Genomic DNA, 17,341 nt, shown 5'->3' with positions numbered 1-17,341 from the left:
AGCAGCATCTCTTTTATCGTTTGCAAGGTGTGCGAAAAGACCTTTTTTCTCATTACTTCAACCTAGAGCTTCTCTTGACCGATAGTAAGTCCCTTCAGTCAAACTGGAGTGATCAAGTGTACAAGATTTGGCCGCTAGAATACCTCCAAGCAAAGAGAACCTTGTAAATTCTATAAAGTGAAACGTGTGAACTCTCCGGTTTGACCTTTTTTTACTCTACATAGACATAGTTTTAAATGGGGGGTGATGATGAGGAAATGAGTGCGAAAGAGGCCGCTCAAAAGTATATCCCGTTGATCGATAAAGTTTACGCTGGAACCAATACTGATATACCAGAGGCAAATCTTCTTGGCGAGCTGCTCAAATTACTGGCAGACCTTCCGAAGGGGTTTCATCTATTTTGTGATCCGGTGCTTGAACCCATTTCAATCTTTTGTTTAACTATCTTCTCTTTCAATGAGCAACAAACTGTGACATGGCTGAAAAATAAGTTCAATCCACCTTTAGCTACGTGTGAGAAATGCATTTTGAAATTTGCCAGGGGAAAATGCAGGATGTTGCAGCATTTCGCCATCCAAAGGCATGTACCCCATGAGCATGTCGCAAGATTCAATGACATTGTGTGTATATGGAGGATAGAAGCCATTCTTCCTGTACTTCAGCAAATATCTATCAATGGAAATACTGACGTTAAGGTAACTAGAGACATCGAATTATCAATGTTTGAGTGTCTCTGTAATCCACACATGCTGCGATTGAATAAGGATTTTAAGATGACATTTGATGCTATCTTTAAATTTATGTACCTGTCCAAACAACCCTTTTTGGATCCTTATCACTCTAAGTTGGTGAAAGTTTTCACTGCGGGCGTCATATTTTGTTGGTGTGAAGGCTCTCAGGAACAGATTCAATGGTCTAGAAGTATTTTGAAAAAATTGCATAAAGAAAATTTCAATTCAAATGCCTCCAATGTCACTCCAGATATTATTGAAGAGATGAGTATACATTTAATTTTTTTACAAAATCCTGCAAACTGGAATGAGCTTGTTGTTTCACAATTTTGGTCAAAGTTACTTCCTATTTTTTCATTCTTTGATAAAGATGTCTTCATTGAGTTTTTTGAGACTCCGAAGAATCTTGAATCTCTTAAGAAAACTGTACGGTTTCCAATTGAGTCGATCTTCAGGCTTTGGTATAATCATTTAGGAAAAACATATCGCGACAAGCCACTAGAGTTTCTATTAAGGGCCCTAAACATGTTTTTGGAAAAGTTGGGCTCTGAGTTTTGGACCAAGATTGATCCGTTCACATTTCATAGTGTCCTTGATATACTTTTTGAACGTGATACTTTTTCAAACAAGCTGCTTAGACTTCAAAATAATATTATTCCGGATGATGATGTCGAGGGTATTTTATCGTTAACAGGGTCTATTACTGATATGGTTTCATGGACTTTACCGTTTTATCATTCCCTTTCCCCCGCAAAACGAATTCAGATGGTAAAAAAGGTCTCAATGGCATTTTTGAGAGTAATCGCAAATCAGAAGTCATTGAAATCAATCCCCAAAGCTTGTTTGATGAATTCTTCGACAGCACTATTATCTGCGGTACTAACAATAACGGACGCGGAAAGGGCTATGCTTTATCAAAGAGATGATTTTGAGACGCTGCTTTACTCCAAAACGGACTCTCGAGCACTTTTAAATAATCCTTTGGTTCAAGATATGGTTTTAAAATCAACAACTAGCCCTGATATTTTGTATCCTGAACTCGGTGAATCTGCTATATCTGTGTCTACCTCAGCCATGACTGTATTGACGAAATGTATCAATCTCGATATATTGCTTCTCTGCCAGGCAACATACAAGCTTTATTTGGGAAAACGTATAAGCGAAGTGCCGTTCTCGCAGACACTGCTGGAAAACTTGACTAAAAAGCTTGATTTGAGGTCATTCCATGATGGTCCATTGTTTGCGAAACAATTGCTAGTGTCACTAGAGGATATAAATGGGTTACTAGTCATACCTTCCAAGGATAGAGAAGTTCAGAAGCATAATAATCTCATCAATCTTTTTCTTCCCTTGTGTACAATTCTGGTAGGGAAATTTACTGACATTTTGCCCAATCAGTTATCGAAAGTTCTAGCTGATGGAGATGCAGCTCAGGGCTTTTGGTCATGCATATTCTCTTCAAATACCGATTTATATCAAGCTACAACGAATATTTTGTACGATACGTTCGATGTTGAAGGGAGACTCGAAGGTATACAAGCAATTTTAGCTAACAACCTGACGGGGCATATAAGGGCAATAAATCTCGTGCTGCGCCAGCTCATCAAGTGCGAATATTATGAGCCATGCCCTAGGGCTATCCGGGTGCTAATGGATATTGTAAGTGCATTTACGGATCCAATAGGTGGTATCTTCTCAAATTATTCCACTATGAAAAACGATGACACAGATGCAGAAGTATGCCAATTTTGGGAATTATCCTGGTCATTTCTCGATACAATATACCGCTGCACTCTAAGATGGGCCACCAAATATGAATATTCTGAGCTTGAGAACTTTACCAAGGATACTCTCGAACTCAGTAGAAATTTAGTTGATTCCTACAGGACATTTCTCGATATTTTGAATGAACCAGGAAACATCTTATTTGAAAGTGTTTTGCATGCCGTCAAAAACATGCTTTACTGGCTTAGATTAAGTGATGAAGACCTTCTCGAGTCTTGTGTGCGACTGATCGTTAGTACATCTGAGCTTGCAAATGAAAAGAAAATTCCCTTTAGTGACGATCTCGTGGAAACCATGGCAAAGTATGCTGCTAAAGCCAAAAAATTCTCAAATAAACTATCTGAACATCAGGCTGCGGAAATCTTGACTAAGGCGCGGTCCTTCAATTCCAAAATTACAGAGAGAGTTGTAAACGAGGCTGAAATTTACCGCAAGACGAAGCTCTCTGCTAGTGCTACTCCCTCAACTTCCACTACCACCTCCCCCCAACCCGTTGATTTATCTGAATCAAGAGCTGACTTTTTGCAAAGAAAGGCTACCTCTTCTTCTATAACAGGTAGACCAAAGGCATCTCAGGCCAAGATAACTTCTTTTGGAACGTTGCAACATGGGAGCTCTGCACATTTGCAGCAGTCGAGATTACAAAAGCCAATAAGCAAAATGGAGCTTGCGAGACGTCAACTGCTAAATAATAGAGTTGTTCATCCTGCAAGTAATACAGTTTTTCATACAAAACCCAGGAGCAATACGGGTAAAAACACCGAAGATAGTAGCGATGAAAGCGAAGGTGACATTGAAACAGCAAGGGAGCTATTTGCTACAGCAAAATCCAAGTCGAGGAGTATTCAGACATTGGATATTAATGGTAAAGTTGCATCTAAAACAACCAATGCTGACCGGGCGAAATTGGAAGAAGAGTATATGAGAAGGAGGTTGAACATTGATTTAAATCCATTCTATGAAACAGTTCTATTGTGGAACTACTGTCGCAAGAGCGAATATCCAGATGATGAAGGTTTGGAAAAGTATTCTAATGTAAACGATACTTTCAAATCCGTTGGTGAATATCAAAACGTGATCAAACCTTTGCTTCTCCTAGAGACTTGGCAGGGCCTATGTTCTGCTCGTGATAGAGGAGATTTCAAGCCCTTCAGTATTGTTGTTGGAAATCGAACCGCTGTTTCGGATTTTTACGAAGTTTACGCTTCTGCCAAAAGGTCTATACAGGATTCAGGCATCACAGAATCTGACCTGATAGTCTTGGGGTATTTTCCAGATTACATCCCTGGTTCCACACTTACAAACGATGATTTCAAAAACACTCCCCATACTTGCTTGGCAAAGATTCGAACTCTAAAAAACACAAAGGGAGACAATGTTGACGTTACTCTGCGTATTCACCGCAACCATAAATTTTCCAAATTCCTCACACTGCGGTCAGAGATTCATGCGGTGAAAGTAATGCAAATGACCACAGTGGAAAGAGAATATAGTTCACTAGAGGGATTGCAGTACTACAACCTTGTTGATCAAGTGTTAAGTGCTCAACCACTCGCTCAAGGTAAAGCTCCGTATGAAGAAATCGAGGTTGTGAAAGAAAAATATCGACTCAATCTTTCACAGGCGGCGGCCATTGTCAACACAGTATCGAAAGAAGGATTTTCCTTAATTCAAGGGCCACCTGGTACTGGTAAGACAAAGACCATTTTGGGTGTTATTGGCTATTTTCTTTCGACTCGCAACATCACCCCATCAAACGTTATACAAGCCCCAGCAGGTGGTGAATCATCTTTAACAACGGAGCAACTGTTAAAAAAGCAGAAGATTCTCATTTGTGCTCCTAGTAATGCCGCTGTAGATGAAATTGTTATTCGGCTAAGGGATGGAATTATCGATAGAAATGGCGATCAATTTAAGCCTAATATAGTTCGTGTGGGTAGATCTGACGCTGTTAATGCGGCAATTAAGGACCTTACTCTGGAAGAGCTTGTTGAAAAGCAACTTGCCCAGAAAAACTATGAGTTCTCAGCAAACCCTGAGCTTGAGAAGAAATTCGGCTCAGCTGTCTCGAAAAGAAGAGAGTTGAGAGCTAAATTGAATGCTCAGAATGATGCATCATCAACTACTATGTCAACTTCAGACGTGGCAAAGTTGCAGCTGGCAATCAGAGAATTGAGTAAGGAATTGAATCAGCTCGGAAGAGAGCGAGACGAGATTAGAGAAAGAAATTCAGTGAACTACAGGACTAGAGATTTAGATAGACGTAATGCTCAGGCCAGGATTTTGGCCAGTAGTAGTGTAATATGCTCAACTTTATCAGGGTCTGCGCATGATGTACTAGCCTCTTTGGGAGTCAGATTTGACACTGTGATAATTGATGAGGCCTGCCAATGTACCGAACTATCTTCCTTAATTCCTTTGAGGTACGGTGCTAAAAGGTGTATTATGGTTGGTGATCCAAATCAACTGCCCCCAACCGTTCTTTCAGGAGCTGCCAGTGATTTCAAGTACAACCAGTCACTCTTTGTTCGTATGGAAAAGAATAGCAGTCCTTATCTTTTGGACGTACAATATCGTATGCACCCGGCTATTAGCAAGTTTCCGTCTGCCGAGTTTTATAATAGTCGTTTGAAGGATGGCCCCAATATGGAGGCTCTAAATGCCAGACCATGGCACTCTTTATATCCACTATCGCCCTATAAGTTTTTTGATATTGTGACAGGTCAGGAAAGGCAAAATTCCAAGAGTATGTCCTACGTTAACATTGAGGAAATTAGAGTAGCTATTGAACTGGTGGAAAATTTGCTAAATAAATTTGAAAGATCAGTGAATTTCTCTAATAAAATAGGAATAATTTCGCCTTATAAAGAGCAAACTTTACGGATGAGAAGAGAATTCGGATCGTATTTCGGAAGCACAATAATGCAATACGTGGATTTCAATACTATTGACGGATTTCAAGGTCAAGAAAAAGAAATAATCATCATTTCATGTGTTCGTGCCGATGATACTAAGTCAAGTGTTGGTTTCTTAAAGGATTTCCGGAGAATGAATGTTGCTCTGACCAGAGCAAAGACAAGCATGTGGATATTAGGGCATCAAAAATCTTTAGTCAAAAATAGCTTATGGAAACATTTGATCAGTAATGCGAAGCAAAGAAATTGTTTGGAATACGCATGTGCTGGATTTTTAGACTCCAGAAACCAAAGGGCTCGACAGATACTAGGTAAATTGAGGAATCTAGGAAATTCACTTCCAAAGGATGATGATTATAATCCTACCATTCGGGAGAAAACTGTGTCTTCCCTCTGTCAGCCTGAAGATGATCGCGATCACCAAAAAAAGCAGGAAAGAGGTCATAAAAACGGCAGAAAAGGAGATAATAGCTCGGCAGTTGGCTCGAAAAAGAAAAAGTCTACCATTTTCGGTGCTACCTCTCATGTAGATGGGCCTAAACCTCATACTCCCTTCGTAAAGCAAAAGGAAAATTCGACAAGAAACATGAACAAAGCTGAGACAACAAGAAATAGTCAACATTTAAATAAAAATACTCAAACTGATGCTTTGTGCGACGAGGAAAACGAGTATGTACCTAGGCTCCCCACAGATAATGATCAGCATAGATATTCGTCAACGAAACATATCAATAGCAGTACTGATAGGCAACAAGATGAAAACGGCAAGGAGACAGGTACTGATGATGACAATGATGACTACAATCCCGTCACCAACTATTCCCACGGCAGTATAAATAAGTTAAACCAGGAAGTCAAAGGAAGAGCTAATGGCACGACCAATGGAAGTGCTACCGGCAGAAGAAGTCATTCCTCAAATCCTTTCATTCCAAGGAAGAGACCACACCATAGATAGATTTTAAGTGGATAAACAAATGCATAATTTAATCATCGAACAGCAACCTTCGTTGCATAGAATGAATCAGAAAACTGTAAATAAAATACACAAGCATGTCATTAATCCTTTTTTTTTGACTTATTTTTCATCAAAGTTTTATTGCTCAATTCGTAAGCGTTCTCATTACTTGTTAAGTTGACCGTAAGTTCAGAAATTCCGATTTTTGGTGGTGACTTACTCGCCACAGAAAACGGTGGAGTCGGATGGTGTCTTGGAGGTGAGGAAGAATGGGAAATGGTATTTGGCATTAGTGTTTTTTTCAATTCACTTTTAGGAAATTCATTATAGGCCTTCTCAATGACCTCCTTCTCATTATTAACAAGTTTTGTCAAAAGTTCAAAGTCTGTTGCTCTTACGAGATTATTTAAATAATCAATAGCTTCTCTGAGCCAAGTTATAACTTTGGATGATGAATCAACTAAATCGTCACTGTTGGATAATGCAAAGCTTAGTTGATCTTCTAAATTTTTGACGCATTGCATACAATCATTCCATATATTTCTTCGATTTGTAAGACGAGAAGAGTCTTCCTTCTTGTGAGTCAGTTGATCTTGCAATGAAAATATTTTCATATCGGTGAATTCCATAAAATGACTTGTGATGTCGGACACCTCAGTTTGCAGCTTTTCATCTTTACCCTTGGTAAAATTAAAATTAAAAAATCTTTTTGTTAAGGAAGATTCCTGTAAATCACTTGATAAAAGACCAACTCTCACCAAAACCTTTTCCCTAGACTGTCTTACCTTCTTCAACTCTTCATCCCAGTGTCTTGTGTTACGTCGTATTTTACCGTTTTGCAATTTCAATTCTTTTTCAACGAACTGCCGATCACGCATAAACGTTTTCATCAGCTGCTCCAGCTTCTGAATGTCCTTTAAATTATCAGAATGACACTTCTCGAGTAATTGAACAGACTCAATGAGTTTTTTTGGATCATCCTCAGTCTCTTCTGCAAGGGAATCGGTATCTTCTTGTGCCAATGTGGTCTGCTGCGCCCCAACCAATTCTATATATTGGTCCAGGAAGGGACGATAGTTGGAACTAACGCTTACAGAACTCGTCGAGCTAGCAGTAGTATCCAGTGTCACTTTGTCAGCATTCTCCTTCACTTCCGCCCACTTTCCTCTTTCACTCGCCAAGAGCTGCTCTTTTTGGCCCAATTTGCGAAACTTTGCCTTTGCACGCTTCAGCACATCTATTTCTTCCTTGATTTCACCGTCACACGCTATCAGCATTTCATTCAACCTGCAGAGATCATTGAAACAAATAAGGATGTCTCCTCTAATCTTATATAACTCCGACGATAAAGCTTGTTCCTTCAGGGCATGCGCGTGAATCTCCACAAGCTGCTTCAAGAAATCTGTGATTTCCGCATTTTGTCTCAAAACATCCTGTAATCCCATTGCAGCTCTACGGAAACGGTCGTATTATGTAAAGCTCCTGCAATCTACAAGTACTACTTCTCACGTTTGTGATCTTTCCCCATCTCAAAATGTCATATCGATAAGATGTAATTGTGGAAAACAAGCCCTACTTTTCAGAAGGTAGGGTACATTCCCGTTCCGTGCCCTGATAAAAAGTTAGGGTATCACCAAAGCCCTAATCTTCATGTTGTTTTCCTTCAACTTAGGGTTTGCAATACACGGCGAACCTCCGTTCGGGATTGCCAGTGTAGACAATTAATGATAACGATCCATAGATGTATTCCGGAAACTGTTCAGAATCGTTGCACAAGAATCTGTTGCTGAACGGCATGAAAGATCATAACCGATGCGTGCATGCACATTAAGGGTATCCCGAGCGGAATAGTAACCCCAATCTCAAGCTTGCAATTATATACACTTCTCTACTATTTTCATGTGATTCACACTGGCAGGATCTAGTTGCAGACCCAGGTCAAGGCTTGACAACCAGGCTAGTTTAAGTGACTGTAGACGCTCTTGCCCGCATTATGTGCGTGCTGCTTACATGGCAAGCATAGTGACCAAAAAAAATTTTCACATTTCTTTTTTTGTTGAAAGCTCATCGCCACGCAAAATGAAAAAGTATAAATATTGGCAGAGGTTTCCTCTAGTCCAGAGAGATTCTGTATTACATTTCATTGATTCTTTTTCAGTATTGTGGGAATAATTGTTTTGTTTAAATGTAGTGGTTCTTTTAATTATATTCTTACGATTCATTAAATCCATTTTATATAGCATAAAATACCGAGGATTGAACCCCCATAACCCATAGCTCGTATTTCATTCAATTTACTTAAAACAATGGTTAGAGATCACACAACAGCGTTAGAATACTTGAAGACTTTCGAAAAAAAAGATGGTTTGTCCGTTGACGAGTTGATGGACTCCAATATTAGAGGTGGTTTGACTTACAATGACTTTTTGATCTTGCCAGGCAAAGTCAACTTTCCATCATCTGTAGTCAACTTGCAAACCAAGTTGACGAAGAAAATCTCTTTGAATGCGCCATTTGTGTCTTCACCAATGGACACTGTCACCGAATCTGAGATGGCTATTCACATTGCTTTGTTGGGTGGTATCGGTATCATCCAGCACAATTGTTCTAAGGAGGAACAGGCATCGTTTGTTGCCAAGGTAAAGAAATACGAAAATGGGTTTATCAACTCACCAAAGGTTATTTCACCAAAGACCACTGTTGGTGAAGCTAGGGCTATGAAGCAGCAATTTGGATTTGCTGGTTTCCCAGTAACTGGTATGTCATTTATTTCACTATTTTTTTTGCCATTTTATTTTTCCAGTCGAGATTATTCATGATTTTCTATGATGATTACACACTATTTAATAACTTTCGTTCTACTGAAAAGGATCAAACGATCTTGTAGATAATATATTCAGCTGATTTGTTCATCATGAGATTTCGCATTCTAAGAATAATTTGGCATTGAAAAAGTCTTCAAAGTTGTTCTTTTTTTACTAACAAGTCGCATTATAGAAACTGGTAAATGTCTATCCAAATTGGTTGGTATCGTCACTTCTCGTGATATTCAATTCATTGAGGATGACTCTGTACTTGTCTCTGAAATTATGACCAGAGATGTCGTTACAGGTAAACAAGGTATCACACTTACTGAAGGTAACGAAATCTTGAAGAATACTAAAAAAGGAAAGTTGCCAATTGTCGACGCAGGCGGCAATTTAATTTCTATGCTATCAAGAACCGATTTAATGAAAAATCAGAATTACCCATTAGCTTCTAAATCCGCTACAACGAAGCAATTGTTATGCGGTGCCGCTATTGGTACCATGCCAGCAGACAGAGAGAGATTAGAATTGTTGGCAGCAGCAGGTTTGGATGTCGTCGTTTTGGATTCATCTCAAGGTAACTCCGTTTTCCAATTGGATATGATCAAATGGATCAAAGAAACTTACCCAGAATTAGAAATTATCGCTGGTAACGTTTGTACCAGAGAACAAGCTGCAAGCTTGATTGCCGCCGGTGCAGATGGTTTAAGAATTGGTATGGGTTCCGGTTCTATTTGCATTACTCAAGAGGTTATGGCATGTGGTAGACCTCAAGGTACTGCGGTGTACAACGTTTGCAAATTTGCTAATGAATTTGGTGTTCCATGTATTGCTGATGGTGGTATTCAAAACATTGGTCACCTTGTAAAAGCTTTAGCTCTTGGTGCTTCAACCTGTATGATGGGTGGTATGTTAGCTGGTACAACTGAATCTCCTGGTGAGTATTTCTTCAGAGATGGTAAAAGATTAAAGGTTTACCGTGGTATGGGATCAATTGATGCTATGCAAAAGACTGATGCTAAGGGCAATGCTGCTACTTCTCGTTATTTCTCCGAAGGTGATGATGTTTTGGTTGCTCAAGGTGTCTCTGGTGCTGTTGTTGACAAGGGTTCAATTAAAAAATTCATTCCTTATTTATACAATGGTTTGCAACATTCTTGTCAAGATATTGGTGTTCAGAATTTGACAGAATTACAGGACAGTGTTCTATCAGGTGAAATCAGATTCGAATTTAGAACTGCTTCAGCACAATTGGAGGGTGGTGTCAACAATTTGCATTCCTATGAAAAGCGTTTGCATAATTGAAAAATACAATCAGTGAATCATTTTCCTTATTTGTAAATTAAATAGGAATATATATCAAAATTCGAAATATAGTGTATATGGCCAGCAGGAAATACTAACGCTAAAACAAGCACATAAACATACACTCCCTAAAGAAAATCTATATCTCAGAGTAAATAAAAGTAAGATTACTTCTTTTTTTCAGCCTTTTTCATTATTGTTTCATAATATCGATCCTTATCACGTTTGGCCTTGTCAATTGATGGTGGAAGCTTTTCATTAATCAGGTCATTTGCCCTTGCTGCTTCAAATGTTGATAATGTTTCGTTCAAACCCGTAGACCCATTGGCCAAGGCACCCCTCGGTAAAACTCCTGAGTTCATTGTCTTAAGGTATTTGACTTTATCACTCTCCTCTCGCAGAACAGAATACATTCTAGAAACTCTAGCTATAGCCAAAATTTTGTTCCGTAAAGCTTTCCTTCTATTGTCATCATCCAGGATAGAAGTGGTCTTGATAGTAACACCTGATGCGGCGCTTGAATTAGACTTTGATGCATGCTCTGTGTTTTCTGCCTTTTCTTCGATGTATTCCGGATTCATGGGCGTTTCTTCTCCTAATTCATCCTCTGTACAGATGTTTAATATTGATACCAACATTTCTGTAACTTTCTCACCAACAAATGGCAAAGACCAGGTGAAAACATCCATGAAATCGGGAAGCCAGTAAGGATGAGGTGACATATTGAATTGACGGATATTCATGACATTTGATTCGTATTTCAGGATTGCGGCCTTATTCTTGTACGTATCAAGATAGTTGGGTGCACTGAATAAGGTCAGCAAACTGGGAAAACCTAGAGTTTCAGTATTCTTATACATTCGATAGCCTGCATCCTGTGCTTCATGCGCTCGAATAATAGAAAGTAAACCTGTTCGTTGCAAGAACTCGCAAGAGGCTTTATACGTGAAGGCGAATGAACAACCCCTAACAGAGTTGGGCACAAAATTCCCTTTGGTTACGGTATCCTCATCGTAATCCTCCACTGGGTCTGCCCAGACGAGATCACACATCAACCCACGAGACGGAATTTCTTTAAACCTGTGTATTTTGTTGACATCCTGAACGGTATTCAACTCTGGTGATATACCACCGTGGACACAAAAATATTGATTATTCATCAACGCCGCTAACGGCAACGCATTAAAAGAGTGACAACACGCTTCATAAACCTTCATCGAATATTTATGCAAACATTCATTTTTAAAAGTAAAATAAGAAGTAAGATGCTTGCATTCATGGTTCCCTCTGAGTAACCACAACTGGGAATAGAAATTTAGTTTCAGTGCATACAAATATATCAAACACTCGAATGAAAAGGGCCCACGGTCAACGTAATCACCAAGGAAAAGATAAGGTGTTGTCTCCGGATTACCTCCAACTTCAAATAGCTTTAACAGGTCAAAATACTGTCCATGAATATCACCGCAAACAGTGACAGGGGCCGGCACTTGTAAAAGGTTCGGCTCCTTTGAAAGGCAAATGGTCGCCATGTCCAATATTCTAAGTGCTTGCTCCTCACGAAGCCTGCCCTCTTTCCTGAAATGATTCTTTAGAAATTCGTGATTAGGCAAGCCTGTCCTGGCATCAAAAACCTCTTCATTCGAAGGAATTTTCGCCGTAATTGATGGCACATTCTTGACGACCCTTTCCTTTGTTGACACCTTGGTACCATCTTCTAAAGTGTAGCTATCAAGCCTCTCACTTCCAACCTCAGATGCTCCCCCAACAGAAGATTTCTTTTCGATGACTTTCAAAGCTGCATTGATCTTCTCCGTATTCATCTGAGCCGTCGACTTCGATGAACTCAACATCCTGGGTACCTATCAGAAGCAATTTCAGTGGTTGCAAAGTTGTTTCCTTGATTTTTAGCTTCGTTGAAAACCACCCTCGTAATTTAATGACCGATGAACAATTCGAAAATGTACATGCAAAGGGCTGTTCAAAACTGGTCTTTTCCTACAGCTAATCTGCTCTGGATAAATATATTCCAGAGGTATGCTTCCTTGTCATCTTGAAATGACAGGCATCAATTGTCACTTATCACGAGTGGTAGTATTTAATTTTGGCAATTGAAAAAAAAATCTTGAAAGATCTAGGCTCATCTCATCCTATCTTTGATTGAAGTGAAGAATATTCAAATTATACCATATTTTATTTGATATTAAATATCCAAGCTTTTTAAGCAATGAGCACCAAAAACTCTGACTCATTTGTGGAAGCTCCTGCCGGCTTATCTAATTTGTTGTTTGCCGATGAAAAACAGCAGGCAAGATTCGAATTGGGTGTATCCATGATGATATACAAATGGGACGCACTAGAGACTGCCGTACAGAACAGCTGGGGTGGACCAGATTCTGCAGACAAGCGTGACTGGATTACCGCTATTGTAGTTGATATGTTCAAGAATGAGAAGGTCGTTGATTCTCCATTGATCGAAGAGACACTGCTATATGCTATGCTTGATGAATTCGATACCAATGTCGAAGACGGCTCCGCATTGCCCATTGCTGTGCGCATAATAGAGATTTATATCGAATGCCAGCAGCAAAACTACTCTACAGTGTCTGAATTGTACGAAAAATGGCTCGAGAAAGAGAAAAATAGAGCTGACACAGCGCCAAAGTTAGTTAAGGTGGAAGAAGATCCATTAAACCCTGATATGTCATCGTCAGATGGTGAGGATGACGAAGAAAATGATCAGAATACAAATAGCGTAGTCGAAGAAGATGTTGATATGGATAGCGCCATACCGGAGCCTATAGTAGATGAAGACGGTTTTGAGCTAGTTCAAAAAATAGGTAAGGGGAGAAGATATTAAAAAATGTAAAAGTCTCTGCGTTCTCCGACGAATTCTTGTATACTAATGTGTTAAACATGTATAATTAATATCAGGTCATGCATTATAAGAAAGTTCAAAAATAAGTTAGAGTTGCTTTGGAGTTGCAAAGAGTGCAAAATTGCTTGTTGCCCTATCTCTTTGTAGTCTGGGTGACGAAGTTGTGGGCGTCAATGGCGAGGTCGTGTTATTGACCCCGTTAGGATTTCCACTACTATGGTTCGCGGACGTGGTTATGCTTTCCAAAGAATTCACGCTGACATTGCTTCCAATTCTGAATCTCTTTAACAAGGAGGATGTCATGTCTAGAAATGAAAATTCCTCTTTTTCCTCTTTTCGTATATCGAAAAGTTTAACATTTGTTCCTGCCCAAGTGTTAGGCTTCAGTATCCCGGTGTCCAAGGTAAATATGTATGCTCTATGTCCATTTGACTGCGAAGAGGAAGATTTGTATTGACCTTGTTCATTTATTGGGCTATAATGATCATTTTTGTTGAATCCAGTCCACGAAAAATTAAAAAAGGAATGTCCACTATCAACATTGTTAGTCTTGTTTCTGGCATTTTTTAATTTAGGGCTTGAAACATGACGAACGGTAGTAGTGTCCAACGGAGAATTCGGTACAAAATCATTATTCTGCGAAGCGAAATAACCCATAAGTGAACTCCCATTGCTATTGGTTCTTGATAAACCTGACCCATTTGAATTCCAACGCTCCAAGTTTGGAGCTGTAGGAGTGTTGCATTCGGCGATATTATCATTCGCCGAAGATGATGGAAGATTCAAGACATTGTTGATATCGCTGATAGTTCCCAGATTTGCAAAGGAATTTGAAATGGAATAAAACCCAGAGTGTGTGGTAAATGTATCTGCCCATATTAACATATATAACCATTGCTGATAAGTCTCGTTCTTGATGGATAAGTCCAACTTTAATGGTTCAATTTCTTTCAAAACTCGTATATATAATGGAAGCGTTGGATTGATGACAAGGTCGAATTTATCTTTGAATGTACCCATTTCTGCAATTATATTGTAGTATTCAGTAGTAGTGATAGTAGTGATGCTTGGAAATCTGCGTAACATTATCTTTGTGATCCTCATAAGGAGAGATAGTGAATGTGCACCTGTCCACGAATCGCTTAGGCTGAGTTTTGAATTCTTCTTGACTTTGGATTTTATTGTTATTCCAATTGGCCATTTTGGTCTTGTTTTAAAAAAAATCTCCCTATTGCTCATTAAAATATTCCTGGAGAGATCTGCCTGCTCCACCATCTCGAGAGTTTTGCCCAGATTTGAATGGGTCTTTGTGAGCTCTAAATTAAGACTCTCTAGATCGGAAGCATCCCCCTGACTTGCAATTTCGTTAACGTCATCTAAACCATCTTGGAAATCATCCACGCTACACTCCGTTTGATATGCTGTGTTTTTGGACTTATCAAACACTATATTTTGTGTGGTCAATTCTTGTTTGCCGGTAGGATTATATCCTTTTCTCACAAAGTTAACTTCATTAGCAGTTGAGCGAGGATTCATGCTATACTCGAAATAATCACGTAGTTGAATCTTAACACCTTCGATATCGCCTCGACCCTGAAGTGCTTTTGTGATCGTTTCAATGGTATCTCTCACTTGAAACAGAACTCTTTGATGCCGGCATAAAGCAAATAATAAATTTCTTGCTTCATTAAAATACAGAATGATGTACGTTGACATTGCTCTTAAGATCAATGCTATTGTATCTAATTTGAATCCGGGCGAGATCAAATAACATGGCTTTGGAAGGTCATTCATGTTCGAAGCATAAACTGTCAAATAGGATTTAATAGTTAGTTTTGAAAGCAGGTTTAATATACTCATTGAGGCGTTATAGCTAAGTCCACCATTAACTAAATTTTTTGGATGCTTTTTTGATGATGTTTGAGCCAGCTCTTCATCTTTGAGAGTTGATGATATGGGTATAAGATTATAGATAATCTCAAATAACCATGGTCGAGGTTGTACATTATCTCGAGCGTTTGAAATCGCAGTATTGCACAAATGAATTATAGTGAAATCTCTGTAGGTTATATTGGTAATGCTGCCAGTGGATAACTTGAAAAAGTTTGGTAGTTTATTAGTGTAGTAATTTGGAGTGAATGTTTCGAGCATTTTGGACAATACTAGTTTTTTTGAAGTTAGGAGTAACGCGAGGTTATAGCATAAGGGTATTAAAGTAGCTGATAATTGTGGATTGTCCTCATAAAAGATGATGTAATAAACCGAAAATATGACAATCTTATTTGCAAATTTGTCTGCGATATAATTTTCAAATAATTTATTCTCCTGTATTAAATTTGTGAAGAAAATTAAAACTTCGGATAATAAAGGTGGGACTTGAGGCAATGCCATGGAGTTATTTGATTTATCATTTGTAGGTTGATTACTTGTATTATGATTATGACTAGAGTTTGTAACGGAATGCCCCGTTGAATGATTGTTGGCACCATAGTTATTACCATTAGAGGCATTATGGTTATTAGAGTTATTATTGTGATTGTCATTATTATGGGCGCCGCTGCTGGTATGGTTGTTACTATCATTTCCACTTGCCGAGGATGGCTTCCTCGAGGGGAAGCTCAAAGGATTGGATTCTTGCTCAACTGCTAAATCTATTGGAAGTTTGAAAATCCTCGCAAATGATGATAGAATTAATTTAAAATCGATTTCTCTCGTTAATGTTGCTAAAAATGAAAGAGCAATATTTGAGGGTAAATCGTTATTATCCAATTGCACCAACTTCAATGAGAGTGCAAAGTCTAACATTTGTTTTTGATCCCAAGAATTGAAACACAGAAGGTTCAATAATTGTAGAGATGAATGTACTAGAGATAGTCTCAAGGAAGCAAGTTGTTGCTGCTGACTATTCTTAAAACCTAGATTATTATAAGGCAACGTATTCTCCTCGTGATAGTTGGAACAGTACCTACATGTTAAATTAATAATAGATGCGGTTAAACATATGACGTCGTACTCTGGTGATAATTTTGACAGAAAATACAGAAAATTATTGCAGCTAGCTTTATTGGACTTTTTGGGACCGAGGATAAGGGAATTCGTTCGATACAAGTCTGAGGAGCAAAGTGCCAATAAAAGATTGACGATTTCAAGTCTGTTAGCATCAACTTTTGGTGTTTGATTGTGATAAGAACAGTCCTGAGTACTGACACCATTTTCCCAAAGAAGTGCTGTCATTGATCCCGGTGATCCCATCGATGTTATAGTAAAACCTTCTACGAAAAGTAGTTTTATGCATGCCTTAACTAGTAGCGAACCTAGCGGCGGCAAAGGTTGTACTGGCGAATTACCATCGTTACTACTGGATGCGACAAGATCACCAAAAATATGCGTGGCATCTCTTGTCCAGAAAATATCAACATTCCCCCTTTTTTCCAGGTAGATCGGTATAATTTTAGTCAGAATCCTTGTGCAAACCAAAAGCTGCACTAACTGTTGCTCCAAATTGGCATTTGATTCTGTATCTAGGCAACAGCTCAGCAGATAAATCTTAAGAGCCGTAAATCTCAAAAGATTGCAGAAGTTAGTCGGATTAACGTTATAGATGAATCTCAATTCTTGATGCGTAATAAGCTTGTTGAACAGCTCCATCGTTAAACTGTTTCCTGCGGAAATGAAGTCTAAATAAAACGGAGCAAAAATTTGATCATTATCGGTTTTTTTAGATCCACCAAGATACAGTGAAGATAATCTTTCGAGAGTTAAATCTGAATTGAACAATGGTATAACATTATGAGTGCTTTTGTCGACTTTTTCATTTGGATTATAGATCAGTTCAACATCAGGCCGAGCCAGTTTGAACACATGGTCTCTGTAAAGCACATTAAGCTTTGAGTCTGTATTCCCCATGGGCAACAACTAGATAACGACCAACCAATCCACAGCTCACTTGCGAAGCAACACAGAAT

At 38.8% G+C, this 17,341-nt stretch overlaps 6 protein-coding genes across 6 annotated transcripts; 3 read left to right on the top strand and 3 right to left on the bottom strand.

Annotated features, from left to right (window-relative positions):
- Positions 1-236: 236 nt before the first annotated feature.
- SEN1 (DNA/RNA helicase SEN1) lies at positions 237-6,386 on the top strand (the record flags this gene model as incomplete). The annotated part of the gene is made up of 1 exon (XM_037288948.1): positions 237-6,386. The coding sequence occupies one exon, from the start codon at positions 237-239 to the stop codon at positions 6,384-6,386; it is 6,150 nt and encodes a 2,049-aa protein (XP_037144843.1).
- Positions 6,387-6,487: 101 nt separating this feature from the next.
- Positions 6,488-7,831, bottom strand: ATG23 (Atg23p; the record flags this gene model as incomplete). The annotated part of the gene is made up of 1 exon (XM_037288947.1): positions 6,488-7,831. One exon carries the CDS (start codon positions 7,829-7,831, stop codon positions 6,488-6,490), a length of 1,344 nt encoding a protein of 447 aa, XP_037144842.1.
- Positions 7,832-8,692: 861 nt separating this feature from the next.
- IMD3 (IMP dehydrogenase IMD3) lies at positions 8,693-10,498 on the top strand (the record flags this gene model as incomplete). The annotated part of the gene is made up of 2 exons (XM_037288946.1): positions 8,693-9,143; positions 9,384-10,498. 2 exons carry the CDS (start codon positions 8,693-8,695, stop codon positions 10,496-10,498), a joined length of 1,566 nt encoding a protein of 521 aa, XP_037144841.1.
- Positions 10,499-10,665: 167 nt separating this feature from the next.
- CNA1 (calcineurin catalytic subunit A) lies at positions 10,666-12,351 on the bottom strand (the record flags this gene model as incomplete). Its single annotated transcript, XM_037288945.1, has 1 exon — positions 10,666-12,351. One exon carries the CDS (start codon positions 12,349-12,351, stop codon positions 10,666-10,668), a length of 1,686 nt encoding a protein of 561 aa, XP_037144840.1.
- Positions 12,352-12,725: 374 nt separating this feature from the next.
- On the top strand, positions 12,726-13,358 carry TSR2 (Tsr2p; the record flags this gene model as incomplete). The annotated part of the gene is made up of 1 exon (XM_037288944.1): positions 12,726-13,358. One exon carries the CDS (start codon positions 12,726-12,728, stop codon positions 13,356-13,358), a length of 633 nt encoding a protein of 210 aa, XP_037144839.1.
- Positions 13,359-13,463: 105 nt separating this feature from the next.
- Positions 13,464-17,282, bottom strand: ECM30 (Ecm30p; the record flags this gene model as incomplete). Its single annotated transcript, XM_037288943.1, has 1 exon — positions 13,464-17,282. The coding sequence occupies one exon, from the start codon at positions 17,280-17,282 to the stop codon at positions 13,464-13,466; it is 3,819 nt and encodes a 1,272-aa protein (XP_037144838.1).
- Positions 17,283-17,341: the final 59 nt, after the last annotated feature.

This window comes from Zygotorulaspora mrakii, chromosome 5, assembly GCF_013402915.1.
Source record: "Zygotorulaspora mrakii chromosome 5, complete sequence".
NCBI classification, from domain to species: Eukaryota; Fungi; Ascomycota; class Saccharomycetes; order Saccharomycetales; family Saccharomycetaceae; genus Zygotorulaspora; species Zygotorulaspora mrakii.
This window is presented reverse-complemented; position numbering and strand designations above follow the sequence as displayed.